Here is a 14,754-nt window from a genome sequence, read left to right as displayed (position 1 = left end):
CTACTGCAATATTCCAGGCTATAGTGATGGTTTGAATCAGAGAGACAACAGTAGAAATTGTGATTCTGGATATTTTTCAGAGAGCTGATAGTTTTTTGGCATTCAATTGTATGCGGGTTGTTAAAGGAAGAGAAGAACCAAGGATGACTCCAAAGTTTTTGGCTGAACTACTGAATAAACTGAATTATAATTTTTTTAGAGTGAGAGATTGGTGGGAAAGCAAGTTTTGTGTATGTGTTGGGAAGGTGGTGGTTGGTAGTAGGAGTATCAAGAGGTCAATTGTAGAGCTGTTAAATGTGAATGTTTATTACACATCCATGTGGAAATGTTGAACAGACATATGGATATACAGATCAGAAGGTCAGTGTTAGTATCAGAATTTCTTATACTATAATCTGTGCATAACCTTTTATTTCCTTTTTCAAGTACATATACCTATGGACCAGATGTTTCTTGAGAATCTTCTCTGTATAGGATTTATATTTTTCATATAGATTTCTTGGGTATCTTTTTAAGGAGGGCCTAAATCATATTACCATAATAACTGATATCTTCATCATAACTGAATAATGAACTTAGGTATATTCTTTGAAAAATCTACATAAATTAAATAAAAACTAAATTTAAATGAATATTTTTAGAAAGAACTATTGAATTTACAGATGTACATACTAAGCTTAACCTAATATAATGTAAAATAATAGTATAAAAAGAAAATAATAATATAAAAAGAAAAAGATTATTATTTAAAAAAAAAAAAAAAAACCCTGGAGAACAGAGTAGACAATTGAGTCTAACATTTGCCCAAAGGAGTAAGACTGTGGTATTTAAGTGAACCAACACAGGAAAATCCTACCTTTATATTTTATTTAAACCTTTATTAAAGAAACTTTCCTAATGGTTCTGCCAGTAATGATCCAGCCAAATAAATAAAGCCTCTGACCTCTGTCTTGGGGCTTTCAGAATAGACTTAACCTTGGACTTGAATGATGAATTTAAGTTTTTCTGAACAGTGGTTCCTTGTATTGACTAAATTGATTTCCCCAATAATTTGTTTGAGTGAATGCTTCAAGAAAATGACCCAATTCTTAACCCATTCACATAGTTTGATTTTGCAGATGACCACCTGCCTTGCATAAAAATCTTTATTTTGTTCTCAGAAATTTATTCTCAACTCTACACAGCAAATCCCTAGTCTTTATTACTTTGACCCCTTGCAAATGCCTTCCATTAAGATGGGCTTATATGCTCATAGACTTAGCATTTGCTCTTTTTTTTTTCCAGGATTACAAATCATGGCAACCTTTGAAAAAGTCCCATTTGAGAGAGCTTTCAGGAGGCCAAACGCTGACTTTACAACCAACAATTTTGCAACCCACTACTGGAATGCGGTCAGCCACCGGGCCCCTGCCATCATCTATGACTTCTATTTGCGGCTCACTGGAAGGAAGCCCAGGTGAGAGACCTAATTTTACTTGGTTGGACCATTACTTACAGAACCACCAGGAAAGCTTCTTTAATAAAGGTTTAAATATTATAAATAACTTTGAGAGTATCATTGCATCGGAGATTAGGGCCCCCAAATCTTTAGTCCTCCCTTCAGCTAAGGATCAAAGGAGACAACTGAATCTGACACATATATACATAAGTTTTTGGATAAACAAAGCAGTAGTAGTGATAAGCCACAAAGGACTCCTACCTTAAAAATCTTCTGCCATAATAAAAGAAGTTACATGTTTAGGAATTTGCTTGTTGAACTCAGCAAGTAACCATCCATGCAAAAAGAAAAGTGACTGAGACTCTGTCACTAGGGTTTCCAAATAGTTAATTTTTAAACATGTGATAATGATAACAACCTCACTTACTGAGAGCTTACTATGTGGTACTTGTGGGCTAAGGACGATGCACAATGATCCCAATTCATTCTCACAACAACCCAACAACCTTATCCCAGTTTTATGAATGAGGGAATAAAAATGAAGGGAAGAATTTAAAGTAGTCTCAAAAGTAGTGACATAGGAAGGATGGGGAGAAAGCTGAGTCTCAAAGCCAGTATTCTGAACTGGATTTACTGCCACATAGATATAAGTGAAGAAATCAAAGGGAACAAAGTGAGCTGTTGCTAAGGCAACTCTGTCACCAAATAGCCCTGTGACATAGGATATATCTCTTTATCTCTCTGTCTCACTTGAATAATTGTCTATGTGTTGGAGGAGTCATTATTATAACAACCAAAGGCAATTCCTATGACCAAAATTCAGAAGCATCAATAGTATTGCCTTCTGTACTAGCTTCTTTATAATGGATGAAATCTTTCTCAATGTGTTTAATTTCATCCTTCTTAGCAGAGCAAATTACTAAAACTTAGGCAATGTAGAGTTTATCCAAATTTTCAGAGGCATCATTTAGAGCTCATAACTCAGCTCTTCTTGAGGAAGATAAAAGGAGACATTGTGATTATGGGGAAAATATTTGCATGGAGCTTGTTAAATAAAGATGGAAAAAGAAGAAAACACAAACATTGTAGGTAGGAATGACTCTAAAATATTTCAGGGTTAGAAGAAGGCCTAGATAAAGAACAAAGATGAGTAAGCAAAAAGAAAAAACACAGGAGAAAGAGAGTGAATAAAAACCTGTATGTACTTTTTAAGAAATTAAATTGCAATTTTGCAGGAAATGAGTTGGTTTGTTTTCTAATATAAATTTTAACAATAATCTTTATGGAAGAAAAAGCTAAAATTATTTTAGGACCTTTCCCTTTCAGGTGTGTCTGTGTGTAATCTGTGCCTTTATAATCATATATGGACATATATAAATATAGTTTTGCTTTGAGGTAGGGGTGTTTGTGTGTATAAATCAATCAGACATATTTTCCAACTTTTTCCACTAATTTTCCATGAAAATCTAAGTCATTCTACCCAGTGTTTTGTTTTGTTTTGTTGTTTGTTTTTGTCTCCCCCGCCCGCTACTACAAACAATGGGGCAACAAATATCAGTGTGCGTGCCTTTTTGTAGAATGTGCTACTCTGTCTGGAGAGGATGCTGAAGAGTGAGATGGCTGGATTAAAGGGTGTGGGGATTTTATGACTTCTGCTGGTTGCTCTAAAGGAAGACTGTAAATTTGCACTACCAAACCAGCACGAGGGTACAAAACAGTACATATTTCTCACCCTCCTGAAAGCTTTGCAAAAATCAATTTTTTGAATTGTCAAACTCATGATGAGGAATGACATCTCTTTGTTATTTTGATTTATGTTCCCCTGATTGCTGTAGGGGCTGGACTTTGATTGGTTTATTGGACATTCAAGTTTTCTCCTGTGAGTTACCTGCTTCTGTTCCTTACGTACTTTTCTATTGGGTTGTCCTTATTAATTTATGGGAACTTGTGTGTGTGTGTATTTGTGTGTGTGCAAATACACATTTCATGTACTTCCTCCAAGTCTGTCTCTTCTAGCTTTTAATTATGAAGCTTTTTGTAATATAAGTGAAGACACACCTAATGTAGGGCTTAAGAGCATGGGGTCTTGAGTCAGATTTACAGGATTTAAATTCTGGCTTTACCAATTCAACCACATGAGCCCTAAATTACTTCATCTCTCTAAATCCTAACTTCCTCTTCTGTAAAAAGGGATTCATAATCATACCTGTTTTACAGGGTTTTGCATAAGAGTGCTTAAGAATATAACAATCACTATTATTACCAAAGAAGTTTTAAAATTTTTCTGCAGTAAAATGAATCATTCTCTTCCTTTATAGTTTTTGCATTTTATATATTAAGAAGACCTTCTACCTGAGAGTAATAAATGTATTTTTTCTTTCTAAAAAAATACTATTTGACTTATAGAGTCCTGTACATACAATGACATCATTGTACAACCATTTTTTAAAAAAACTGAATCTACTGAAATTGCATCAATTGCATCAGATTGGGGAATGGATAAAGATTTAGATAATAATCGTTAATATTATGGTAATTGTATCAAGGAACAATGATATCTACCTCCTGCCTAAGAAATTTCCCATGATACTGTGAGAGAAGTACCTTATGACAATGTGTTTGATTCATCAGATGCTAATATAGTCAACACTTCTGCCCAGAAGGTATATACTAAGAACTTGGATTCTATCAAATTTTTTAAAAACCAAGAACATACAATAGTGAAATACATTTTCTAACTGTCTACACCTCAGAATTTGAAAAAATAAATGGTATGTCATTAAGGGTGAATAGTTGGCTCAGCTTTAAAAGAAGTTTTCTATTCTTGAGAAAGAGATGGTAGAAAAGAGGAAGAGGAGTTTGCTGGTATTAAAATGTCTAAGAGAATAAGCTCCTTTAGATTCATCTCCTTTCCATAATTCAACAAAGATTTAATGTAAAAGAAAAAAAATAAAAATTTTAATGAGGAATTGGGGGAAAGAAGAGAGGGATAATTTTTACATTATCTTAAAAATAATGTCATACATTCCCTATGGAGTGACAGGGAAGCAGCCATCTGTGGTACACTGATATTTGCTCCTATCTGATCTGTACCTTAGGATGACAAAGCTCATGGATCGGCTTTTAAGAACTGTGTCCATGCTGGAGTATTTCACTAATCGGAGTTGGGAATGGACCACGTACAATACAGAAATGCTGATGTCCGAGTTGAGTCCTGAAGACCAGAGAGTAAGTACAGCACTGACTTAAATAACAGGAACATCTTACTCATTTGGAATTTAGAATTATTTGACCTGGAAAGCTGATGAATAAAGGAAGTTTTGGTTAAATACACAGATTTTATTTTCTTTTTGCTAAGGAAATCACTCAGTGCTATGAACACAATCACAGGAAAAAGTAGGTAAGAAACCTAGGTTCATGGACTTTGGTTAAATCCACACTGCTCTTTGCAGTCAGGTTTCATCTACGGCACTTCAATCCTTTCTTCACCTCTAAACAGTTATCTTTTCTACAAACCCTCAGTACCTCTTGGTACTTCCCTCTGTCTTTCCCCTACCCGCCACAGCATATGACTTCAATGGAAATGAATTTTTTTGCTTATAAACTCTTCCATCCACTATTCTTGTTCTGCATCTCCACAACTATAGTTCCTTTCTTATCTTTTTAAAGCTAATTCTTATACCTAGGCATTCTATCTCATCTAAGACCTCACTCAGTCAGTATTGCCCTCTCCCTAGCATCTTCCTGCCTACAATATTTCTCTTCAACAATTCAGACTTTTATTTCTCAAGACAAGCCTTTGCTTTAATTGCTCAGCTTCAGCACCATGTATTTCTTGAGCTTCTTGGCAATCACAAAGGATGAGTTCTGAAATCTTTGTATATTCTGATAGTCACAAATACAGAAATCTTTTGTACCTTCTACATGTTTCTAGCTTTTTTCCCCTCGAGTCATGTGTTCCCTGAGCATGTCCTTAAGCCATTATCAATGTCTTCAACTAAATTTTAAAGTTTTTACTTTTGACTGACATTTTTCATTAAGAAACAGTATTTAAAAGGTATTTCTTGATTTATTTTGTGCCTGACAGCATGTAGAAGAAACCAAGTCATACTGAGAAGTAAGTGCTAGATGGCTAGGTAGCCTTACTTGCCAGCTAAGGGTTTCACTTCTACATACCAACCTCACAAAGCATGATTCAAATCCAAGTCCTAGAATTATTTCATGACATGGAACCTAAGAGTTACTTGCAATGTCAAACACCATAAATGCTAAATGAAGTAAACCAGGTGAGGTTTAGAGGGATAGTTTATCTGAACTCATTGCTGAATACCTCTCTAACTGACATGAAATCATGCTATTCAGAAATATTTACATACCTATCTCTAGCACTAGTGTTTCAAATACATGATGATGATCAAACCAGCTTATAAAAACAAAAAATCTCAAGCTATTGTAAATTCTTTTTAAAAATAAGCTTCAAAATTTATGTAGGTTTATCCTTATTGTATTTTTCTCCATGGAATTTACCCACCTAAATAATTCAAAAGGCAATGAGCTTAGTTTCATTTTAGACATTTTACTAATTCAACCTAAAATTATTAAAACCTTTGTGAAAAAAGAATCAAAGCTTTACTTGATTTAACATATGTTCTCAAAGTATCTTAGCAAAAGTAATAGTCCTAAATGTAATTGCTAAATTCTGGGGTGGCTCAGAATTCAGTGTGATTTGCCATATGGAATCAGGATTTCAAACTAGGGCCTCATTGGAATCTTAGAAATGTGAAATGGGATAAAAATAAAAGTATCTGTTTATATAGATAAATAAGTAATATTTAGTGATACTGTAAAAAACATATCCAAACAAGGTGATAATTAATGGAATTACTTTCAGAAAGTAATTTGGCTTTTGGACAAGTTTTGAAGCTCTCCGGTACTCTTTAATCTTAATTTGCTCTCTTTGTTCGTACTCCAACCAGGAAATATACAAACCATAATATGAAGTCATGGCTAAGAATGAAAAAATAGAATGTCAATAAGTCAATCTACAAGATCCTACTAAATTGCTGTAGTTAAGTGAGAATTTGTTCTTGAGCTTTCTGGTGGCGAGGTAAAAAGGAAATATAGTTTCATGGAACTCATTTTCCAAAGGAGAAAATATACCAGTGTTCCAAAAGCAGCAAAGCTCTTCTTATCATTTAATGCTAAAAGAAATGCTTATGAAGGTGTCCTATAATGGCACACTAAGAAATATAATGGATGACATCTCTAAAGCAAATATAGTAACAACTTTTAAAATTATTTCTTGGCATGTTCCCCTATGAAAATTGAGAGGATAAACCAAAAGCAATATGGACAATTAATCAGCAAAGGGATCATTCATTAAACAAATGTTTACTGAATGCTCAGAATGTTAAATAGGAATTTTAATATTTAGTTACTTTCCTCCTAGGTCTAAGATCGTTTTCTGTAATTAATATATAACATTTTTATTTGCATAGTAAAGAGGCAGAATTAAGTAGCTCTAGAGAACTACTAAATCTTTAAGATGTCAGACTCAATTTTATTCTTTAGAAGTTTAATATTTCCTAAATAAAGGGAAACAGAACTAATCATAGACTCTAAAGGAAACACGTAAGTTTTGAAAAAACCCAAAAGATTCTCAGAATGTAGTTTGGCCATTTTAAAATTTTAAAGTCAATAAACTTGAATTTTAGTAGTGACTAGCTTTTTGGTTTTAACAATTTATGCCTTTTATTTGGTACAATCTAAGCCTCCATCAAAGACTAGCTGTCTGAAAAAAAAGAAACTAAGAGTTTAATTTGGTTGTATCCTTACATAAAGATCAAATAACAGAAGAAACTGCTGTATAATAAACACTGTCAAGCCTTTAAAATTAATATTAAAAATTAACTTGACTGAAATTCCATAATTCATTCATGTATTCAGCAAGTATTTATTGAATGCCTACTTTGTGCCAGCTGTTGTCCTAGGAACATCATTTATTTGAATTAAGAATTTTTGTTATTAAGATTAAAATCTTTCCTAATGAGGCCTCACTGAAAGTTTAATCAGTTAAGCCTAATCAAACAACTCTCTACTGAGAATAGGCTTTTAATAAGCAAGAAGTGATCTGAGTGCTATACATTCACAGAATGAAAAAGGTTCCCAATGGTGAGGACTGAATCACCTTAAACAAACCCTCCATTGCTAAGATTTATTAAATATTGGAACATTTTTTATGCTAGCACAGATTCATTTTCAGGCCGTTCTCTCCAAATATACCAAATAAAAACTTATGAAACCAAATCCACCCAGTGTGAAGACCAGTGATGTCTAATGCCATCATATTTAATTTGATATTATTTCAATAGGGTCATACCTAAACCCTCCAAGAAGTATCTAATACTTTAAATATTTCCAGAGATCATACCACAGTCTTCCTTACACTCCTCCTGTTTAACCATTTTTATTGCCTAAGTTTTTTATATTCAACCCAAACCATTTTTTCTATTATACTTGCAGCTCGTTTCCTCCTTTACTTTCAATTAAGCTCTTTTTATGGAGATTTTGAAAAGATGCCTGGCTGGCTCAAGGCTTACGTATCAAATCAACCCATCCCTATCTCCAGTTGTAATCCATATAAAGCTGGCCTTGCTAATGATCCTCAGCACAGCAGAAATAAAACATATTGAAAGCAATTCAAGTCTTTACTCTAGCTTTTCAAAAACAGAGACATTTTAATCTTGCAAAAAAATTTTCGATCCCATTTTCTTATTATCGCTTTCAATATGCTATCCTCTGTGCGGCAACACTTTCTCTCCCCAAGTGAATCAATCCTTCCTCTCTTTCTTCCCTCCTCCTCACCGCTCTTGGATCTCTCTCCTCTTTTCTATTTTAAAATAAATTCTGCTAACCATTCCTTAAAGCTTTGCTTCCCAAAGCTTACTCTAATCTGCATAATGAGGTGGTAATTTGTAATAAAGAACGGTAGGCTAAGGAGACACCAAAATTTAAGAAGGGAAAGATGCATAATTTATGTTTGGTCACTAACATACTACTCCTTCACTTTTTAACATAGTTACTCCACATTTACTTGAAAAGGCATCCAAAGCCTAACACAGCTTTCACCAGACTAAGTAATATAAGTTCTTTTAAATTTTCCTCACAAGACTTCCTAAATGTCAAATGTTTGTGCTTGGTCCATGTTTAAATATTCCTATATAAATGGTTATCCATATTATTGGTATCTTTGAAATAACACCTCAAATAATCTCTTCTGTGAACCTATGTCTCCCAAACTGAATGCCACTCATTTATGTAAAAGGAACTTCATCAACTGGACAAAGTGACTATGCAGCAGTGCAGTTCTGGCAATCTATAATCTCTCTCACCTTTCAGGTATTCAACTTTGATGTGCGACAATTGAACTGGTTGGAATACATTGAAAATTATGTTTTGGGAGTTAAGAAGTACTTATTGAAAGAGGATATGGCTGGGATTCCAAAAGCAAAACAACACTTAAAAAGGTGGGCATAATCGGTCAGTTAATGTTTATCGAGCATCTACCGTGTATTTGATTTTATACCAGACATAAAATTTGAACAGGGAAGGGGAGGAATTAACATTTCTTGAGCATTTACTACATTACAGGTCCTGTGCTCTGTGCTATGTCCTACAATATTTTGTTTCATTTAGACTTCACCACACCCCTGTGAGGCAGGTATTATTTTTGTTATCCCTTTTCTATCGCCAATATATTTAGGCTCAAAGAAGGAATGGTAATGCAGAATAAGTACAGGAGCCAGATTTGAACCCAAGTTTCTGTTTCCTCTACCATGCCCTGGCATAATGGGATACAGAGAAAGAAGACCCAACACACAGGAGACGTGATCATACCTGTGCCCACTCTGATTCATTCAACTTCCTTAATTTCTTTCAGTCATAATCCCTAAGGGACCAAGAATTATAGCATTCTGCATAATTCTGGTAGGAGCAGAGGGTTTATAGTGCAGAGATAAGGATAGAAAGGCAGATTGCAAACAGGGAAGAGGAACCTTGAACAGCAGGCTAAGAACTTTAGAATTTACCCTCTAGTGAACACAAACCAGTGAAAATTTATGATATGGTAATCTAATCAAAGTATATTTAAGAAAGATTATGCCAGTCATGCTTGTAAAACATCTTCAAGTTGAGAGAAGTATGAGAAACTAGGTAGTGAAACATGGTAGAAATCTCATGATTCATCAAGAATTTTGTGGAAAGATACAAAAGCCAAAACGCCATAAAGTCATGCCACAAACTTTGTGAATAATATTTGCTGGTCACAGCCAGGAAAAGACACATTCATGCTTCAGGCATCACAGTTGGGTATCTGGTACTGTTTTAACTCTGGTTATGTATGTCTGTTTCCCAGGCTCCGAAATATTCACTACCTCTTTAATACCGCCCTCTTCCTTATTGCTTGGCGCCTTCTCATTGCAAGATCTCAAACGGCTCGGAATGTCTGGTTCTTCATCGTGAGCTTCTGTTATAAATTCCTCTCCTACTTTAGAGCATCCAGCACGCTCAAGGTCTAAGAACATTCGGCAATTACCTTTTATATGTAACTTTTGGATACTTCTATAACAGCAAGCTCTGGTTCTCAAGATTAGGAAGTAACAAGGAATATGCCCAAGCTGTCAAATGTGCTGTTATGTATCTATCCCTACTCCTAAACTATAAATTCTTTTTATTTCGGTGAGAGAAGTCATAAACTAGTCTACAACCACACATACTTTAGGAAAAAATTATTTCCAGATTGTTTCCTAACACTCTGTTCTATGCCCTTGCATATTAAACATGAAAGTACTCCCACCTTTGCATATTTAGCTTTTCTTTTCTCCTTCAGAGGATTAATTTTGACTCAATAAACATGGAAGAACACATGGTAAAGGCTGAAATAAGCTGAAGAAAGGCAGCACTAACCTTGGAACTTCTGGAGTACCCAGTAGAAAGGTTTAAAATCAAGATGAGTAGAGGAAAAATGGTCTCAACATCCTCACAAATGCTAAGAGAAATAATTCCCCACTGTAAATGTCTCTCTTTACTTTCCATGTTATACCTTGGAGTCCTGGTTGAGGAGTGGGGGGATTAAAAAAGTGGGTTCACATTTAACATTTTTCTTAACTATATCCACTTCTTAAACCTGAAAAGGAACAAGAAGTACAAATAATTGTGTATAGAGTGAGGGCTTACGCATACTTGCATTGGGGACGTATTATGCTTTTAAGTCAAAACTAGTATCTTCTTATAATTTGAATTTGACAACTGTTATTTCTAAATCTTTTTAATCACCAATTTTCGTAATAACCTTCTGGAGAGTTTCCTTCTTGTTTGTTAAAGTTGCCAAACCCCTTATTTAAGTTTATTTTAATTAGTCCCCAATTAGAATAGCTAAAAGGGTGGGGGAAAAGTCCTAAATTAGAATCATATAAAAACTCAGTCACCTGATCTTTGCCACTGAGGAAAGCAAAATTTCAAATACAATTTTAAATTCTAGTTTTAGTCATCTAATATAAAGTGGGGAAATTACTCTTCTGTGATCACCAGAGGACTTATTATTATCTTCATTATCCCAACTGCACAATGTTAACTGTACACTGTACAGCAGAAAAGTGGATAGACTTCATTAAATGACTCTAAATTTAGAAAAAATAGTGGGGTTTTTTTGCTTGAGTATTTTATGTATAATGCAAACAAATTAATAAGTAAAAACTATATATTCTCAAATTCCTACACCAACATTATAACAATATGTTGTCCCAACTTCCCTTATATTTGAAGATAAGTGCATGTTGGATTGCAGCACTTCTTCATGTTAAAAATATGATTATACACAAACAGTATTTGGGTCCTAAACCACTAAAAATAATCACCACGCAACTACTTGAAAATTACACAGGCATAAAATGTTAACAAAGAATGGCAGTTATATTTATGCTCACTTTCTGGAATACTTGGTAATATTCATAAAGGCACATTCCAGTAGTTGAAGAGTACAAGGCCTTGGGCCCGCCCCGTGGCTCACTCCCTCGCCCCGTGGCTCACTCGGGAGAGCGTACTGCTGGGAGCACCGAGGCCGCGGGTTTGGATCCCACACCGTGCAGAGGGTTGCGATCCTTTACCGGCCAAAAAAAAAGAAAAAAAAAAAAAGGGAGTACCAGGCCTTGAGACAGTATCTAGCCCAGTACTACTTAAGATTCTCCTGTGCTCCGTTAAGGACATTTTGGGGGAACTCTTCTGGGAAATATCTCAATCTCATCTAAGTTCTAGGAACCACTTTCTATGACAAACAACCCAACTCTGAAACAAAGCACCTGGTGATCTTTAGTTTGTGATGCCTATATGATACTTTTAAGTTACATCGATTAAGATACGATCCATAGATGTGATAAAAATAAAAAACTACGACAGAGTTCAATGGAAATGAATTAAACACAATAGGTTTAAAAATTTACTATTTTTTGATTATGTTTCACCAATTCAATAACTCCACTGATCAAGTATTCACATTTTAACTTTTGATTAAATATTTGAATTAAATTTTTTCCCCTCCCTTCTAATGTTGTGTTTTGTTTAACTGCTGACTACTGCAGTAGCTCTCTCCTCCACTACCCCCCCAGGGAAAAAAAGAAATAATCTTCCAAAGGACTCTCAACCAAATCAAATCCCAGGAATAACAACTGTCAGATGAATATAAATTAACATATAAGTACATAATGTTTCACTTTTCTGACACCATTAATATGGTTGCACTTACATGAATTGTTCTATCTGTGGCATCAGAGAAATTACACGAATAAAGTTCTCTTGTGCCGATTAAGCAGTAAAAGTAGGTATCTATATGAAAGAAAATCCCTAGTATACAACTATTTCACATCAAGGTCAAATAACAATTATTTGAATGCCTAATATATACTAAGCAGCGGGAAAGAACCTTAAGAACCTTCTGCTTTGGGGAAAAAGGCGATGGGGGGAAAAGAAAAGGTCTCTCTTTTAAAATAGTAATCCCTATATTCTGTACCCACAAGATACCTGATACAGTATCCAGTGTTAGAGAGTTGAAGACAGTCACTATCTGAGGCAATTAGTACTAGAAAAAGTCAAAGCAAATGGACATACAACTCAGAAAAACACTTCTCACAATTTTATACTAACCTAACATCAACTCCAGTTGAACCTCACTTAAATAATTTAGAATCTCAAGGTAAATAGACTGGTCTAACACAAATAGTATTTTATCTCACAATGAACATAAGAAAGTAGATCAGCCTAAAGTTTCCAAAAATATCAATGATTTTCAAAGTTCACAGGAATCACATACAAATTTCCACACGGCTACTTTTCTAGAACTGTTCTAATAATAATGTCTGGGATATAAGCAACTACCGATAGTAAGAAGTAAAGGTTATCCCATATGCCCACAGAGAGGTATAGAAAAATGTTCACTGCCTAAATTACTTTTTTTTTTTTTTAAGTTAACATAATAAGACTAGCAATCGCTGGTTTTGAGATGTAATTGATTTGAAAGACAGTAATGCCCTGAGAAGTGTAGATACTGCCGCGGCAAATGATGCCTAACTTAACTGAAATTGAGTTTAAATAATGAGAAACAGCTCTTTTTGCTATACAAACAAACATTTTGGTGTGTCCCTATTTTATTTTGAAATACTGATTCCAACCTGGAACTATAAATGGGTGGGGAGAAGTGAGGTAGGGCAATGTGGGTCAATTCTAAAAAATACCTTAAGAAAATTAAAGGTAAGTATAGTACAAGAAGTCACCAAACTGATTTGCATAATTGCTTGCAAACAGAATACAAAGTATTTACAAAGCATTTATTACATAGTTATATGAGCTGTTGCTAAAGGTCTACTTTAGTATATAGCCTTCATTAATGTATACTTGTTCCCATGCCTTCTTATTCTGAGTAGTTTTACCTTAAAATTATTACATAAAATAGCATAAAGTATTTGGAAGAGTTGTTAACCCAATTCCTTTTGTAAACATTCAGTATTATTTGAAATTGCTAAAACAAAACTATTTAAATGTTTCTCTGATTATAATTTTGTTTGTATTCAACTGTTAACAGGTTTATAGACCTACTTGAGTCAACTGTTTTCACTATTCTTTCATCTTTAAATTCAATCTCATGTAGCAATCTAGCTCCATCTGGAGGAAAAGCAAATGTAACCAAGTGATATTTAAAGATTCCTATAGTTTTCCTATGAGTAAAAGTAAGTTTAAATATGGAAAACTAAGACTCATCTGGGGGTACATGATCTTAATTTTCTACCAGCGTTAAAAGGACAAGGAAATTGTTTTATAATTTGTCATTTTATTTAGAGTCCAAATGTCTGCAATTGAGACACTAAATGAATGTTTTCTCTCCTTAAAAAAATCTAAAAAGAAAAACAAAAAATCCAAGTCAGTTTGGTTTCTACTCCTAAAATAATGCAAAGTGATTTTATTACTAAAAATATTTAGAAAGGGGGAAATCTAGGGCCGGCCCGGTGGCGCACTGCTACAGTGCGCCGCTTGGGAGCGCAGTGGCGCTCCTGCCGAGGGTTCGGATCCCACATGCAGACCAGTTCCCGCTCACTGGCTGAGCAAGGTGTGGGAGCAACACCTAGGGTTGCGATCCCGTTGCCGGTCCCGGTCCGGTGCGGGCGCGACACTGAGGGTTGCGATCCGTTGCTGGACACGAGGAAGGACAAAAAGGGAAAAAAAAAAAAAAAAAGAAAGGGGGAAATCTATACTTTGATTATATCATCATCATAAGAGGATACCTGGGTATTGATTCAGGCTTTATACTATAAGGGAGTAAACAACTGGTGACCGCTCTATTTTGACAGTATTGAAAAGGCTTCCTGAAGGTTTGCTACAGCTCAAAACAGAAGGGGAAATACTAGGTTAGAAAGCATGCTGAGATTTTAAAGATCCTAAGGCTCAGGTTTAGGTAATTTTTAAACAAAAATATGCATCTTGAACTCAAGTGTAAACTCTGAATTTTGAAGCAGAGGAGTTGCATATAAATTTATTTTTTGGTAGTTGAATTACTAACACAAGACAAAAGGAATGCACAGTATATCTCTACTTACATTATTAAAAAACTAGATTTTAGTCATTCCTTTATGAATTCCAATGTTAAGATTGTATTAAAGATTGCAAATTGTGTTTGCATGGTAAATTATTATAACAATTCAGTGCTTTCTTTCATAAAATATGTGAGAAAAGTGTGATTTTAATCATCTAAGTTGAGAATTTGAAGTAATTTT

General features: G+C 34.5%; 1 protein-coding gene across 1 annotated transcript in view; it reads left to right on the top strand.

The window, feature by feature from the left end:
• FAR2 (fatty acyl CoA reductase 2) overlaps positions 1–10,291 on the top strand; it is a 53,886-nt gene extending 43,595 nt beyond the window's left edge. The window contains exons 8-11 of the mRNA XM_008573588.1: positions 1,285–1,456; positions 4,537–4,666; positions 8,837–8,964; positions 9,852–10,291. Of these exons, the coding sequence (XP_008571810.1) occupies positions 1,285–1,456; positions 4,537–4,666; positions 8,837–8,964; positions 9,852–10,014 (593 nt within the window). The 3' untranslated portion in view covers positions 10,015–10,291. The remainder of the gene's footprint in view (positions 1–1,284; positions 1,457–4,536; positions 4,667–8,836; positions 8,965–9,851) is intronic.
• The last annotated feature ends 4,463 nt before the right edge of the window (positions 10,292–14,754 follow it).

This window comes from Galeopterus variegatus, unplaced genomic scaffold (assembly GCF_000696425.1).
Source record: "Galeopterus variegatus unplaced genomic scaffold, G_variegatus-3.0.2 Scaffold937, whole genome shotgun sequence".
Classification (NCBI taxonomy): Eukaryota; Metazoa; Chordata; class Mammalia; order Dermoptera; family Cynocephalidae; genus Galeopterus; species Galeopterus variegatus.
Note: the sequence above shows the minus strand (reverse complement) of the source record. Positions and strands in the feature narration are given on the sequence as shown.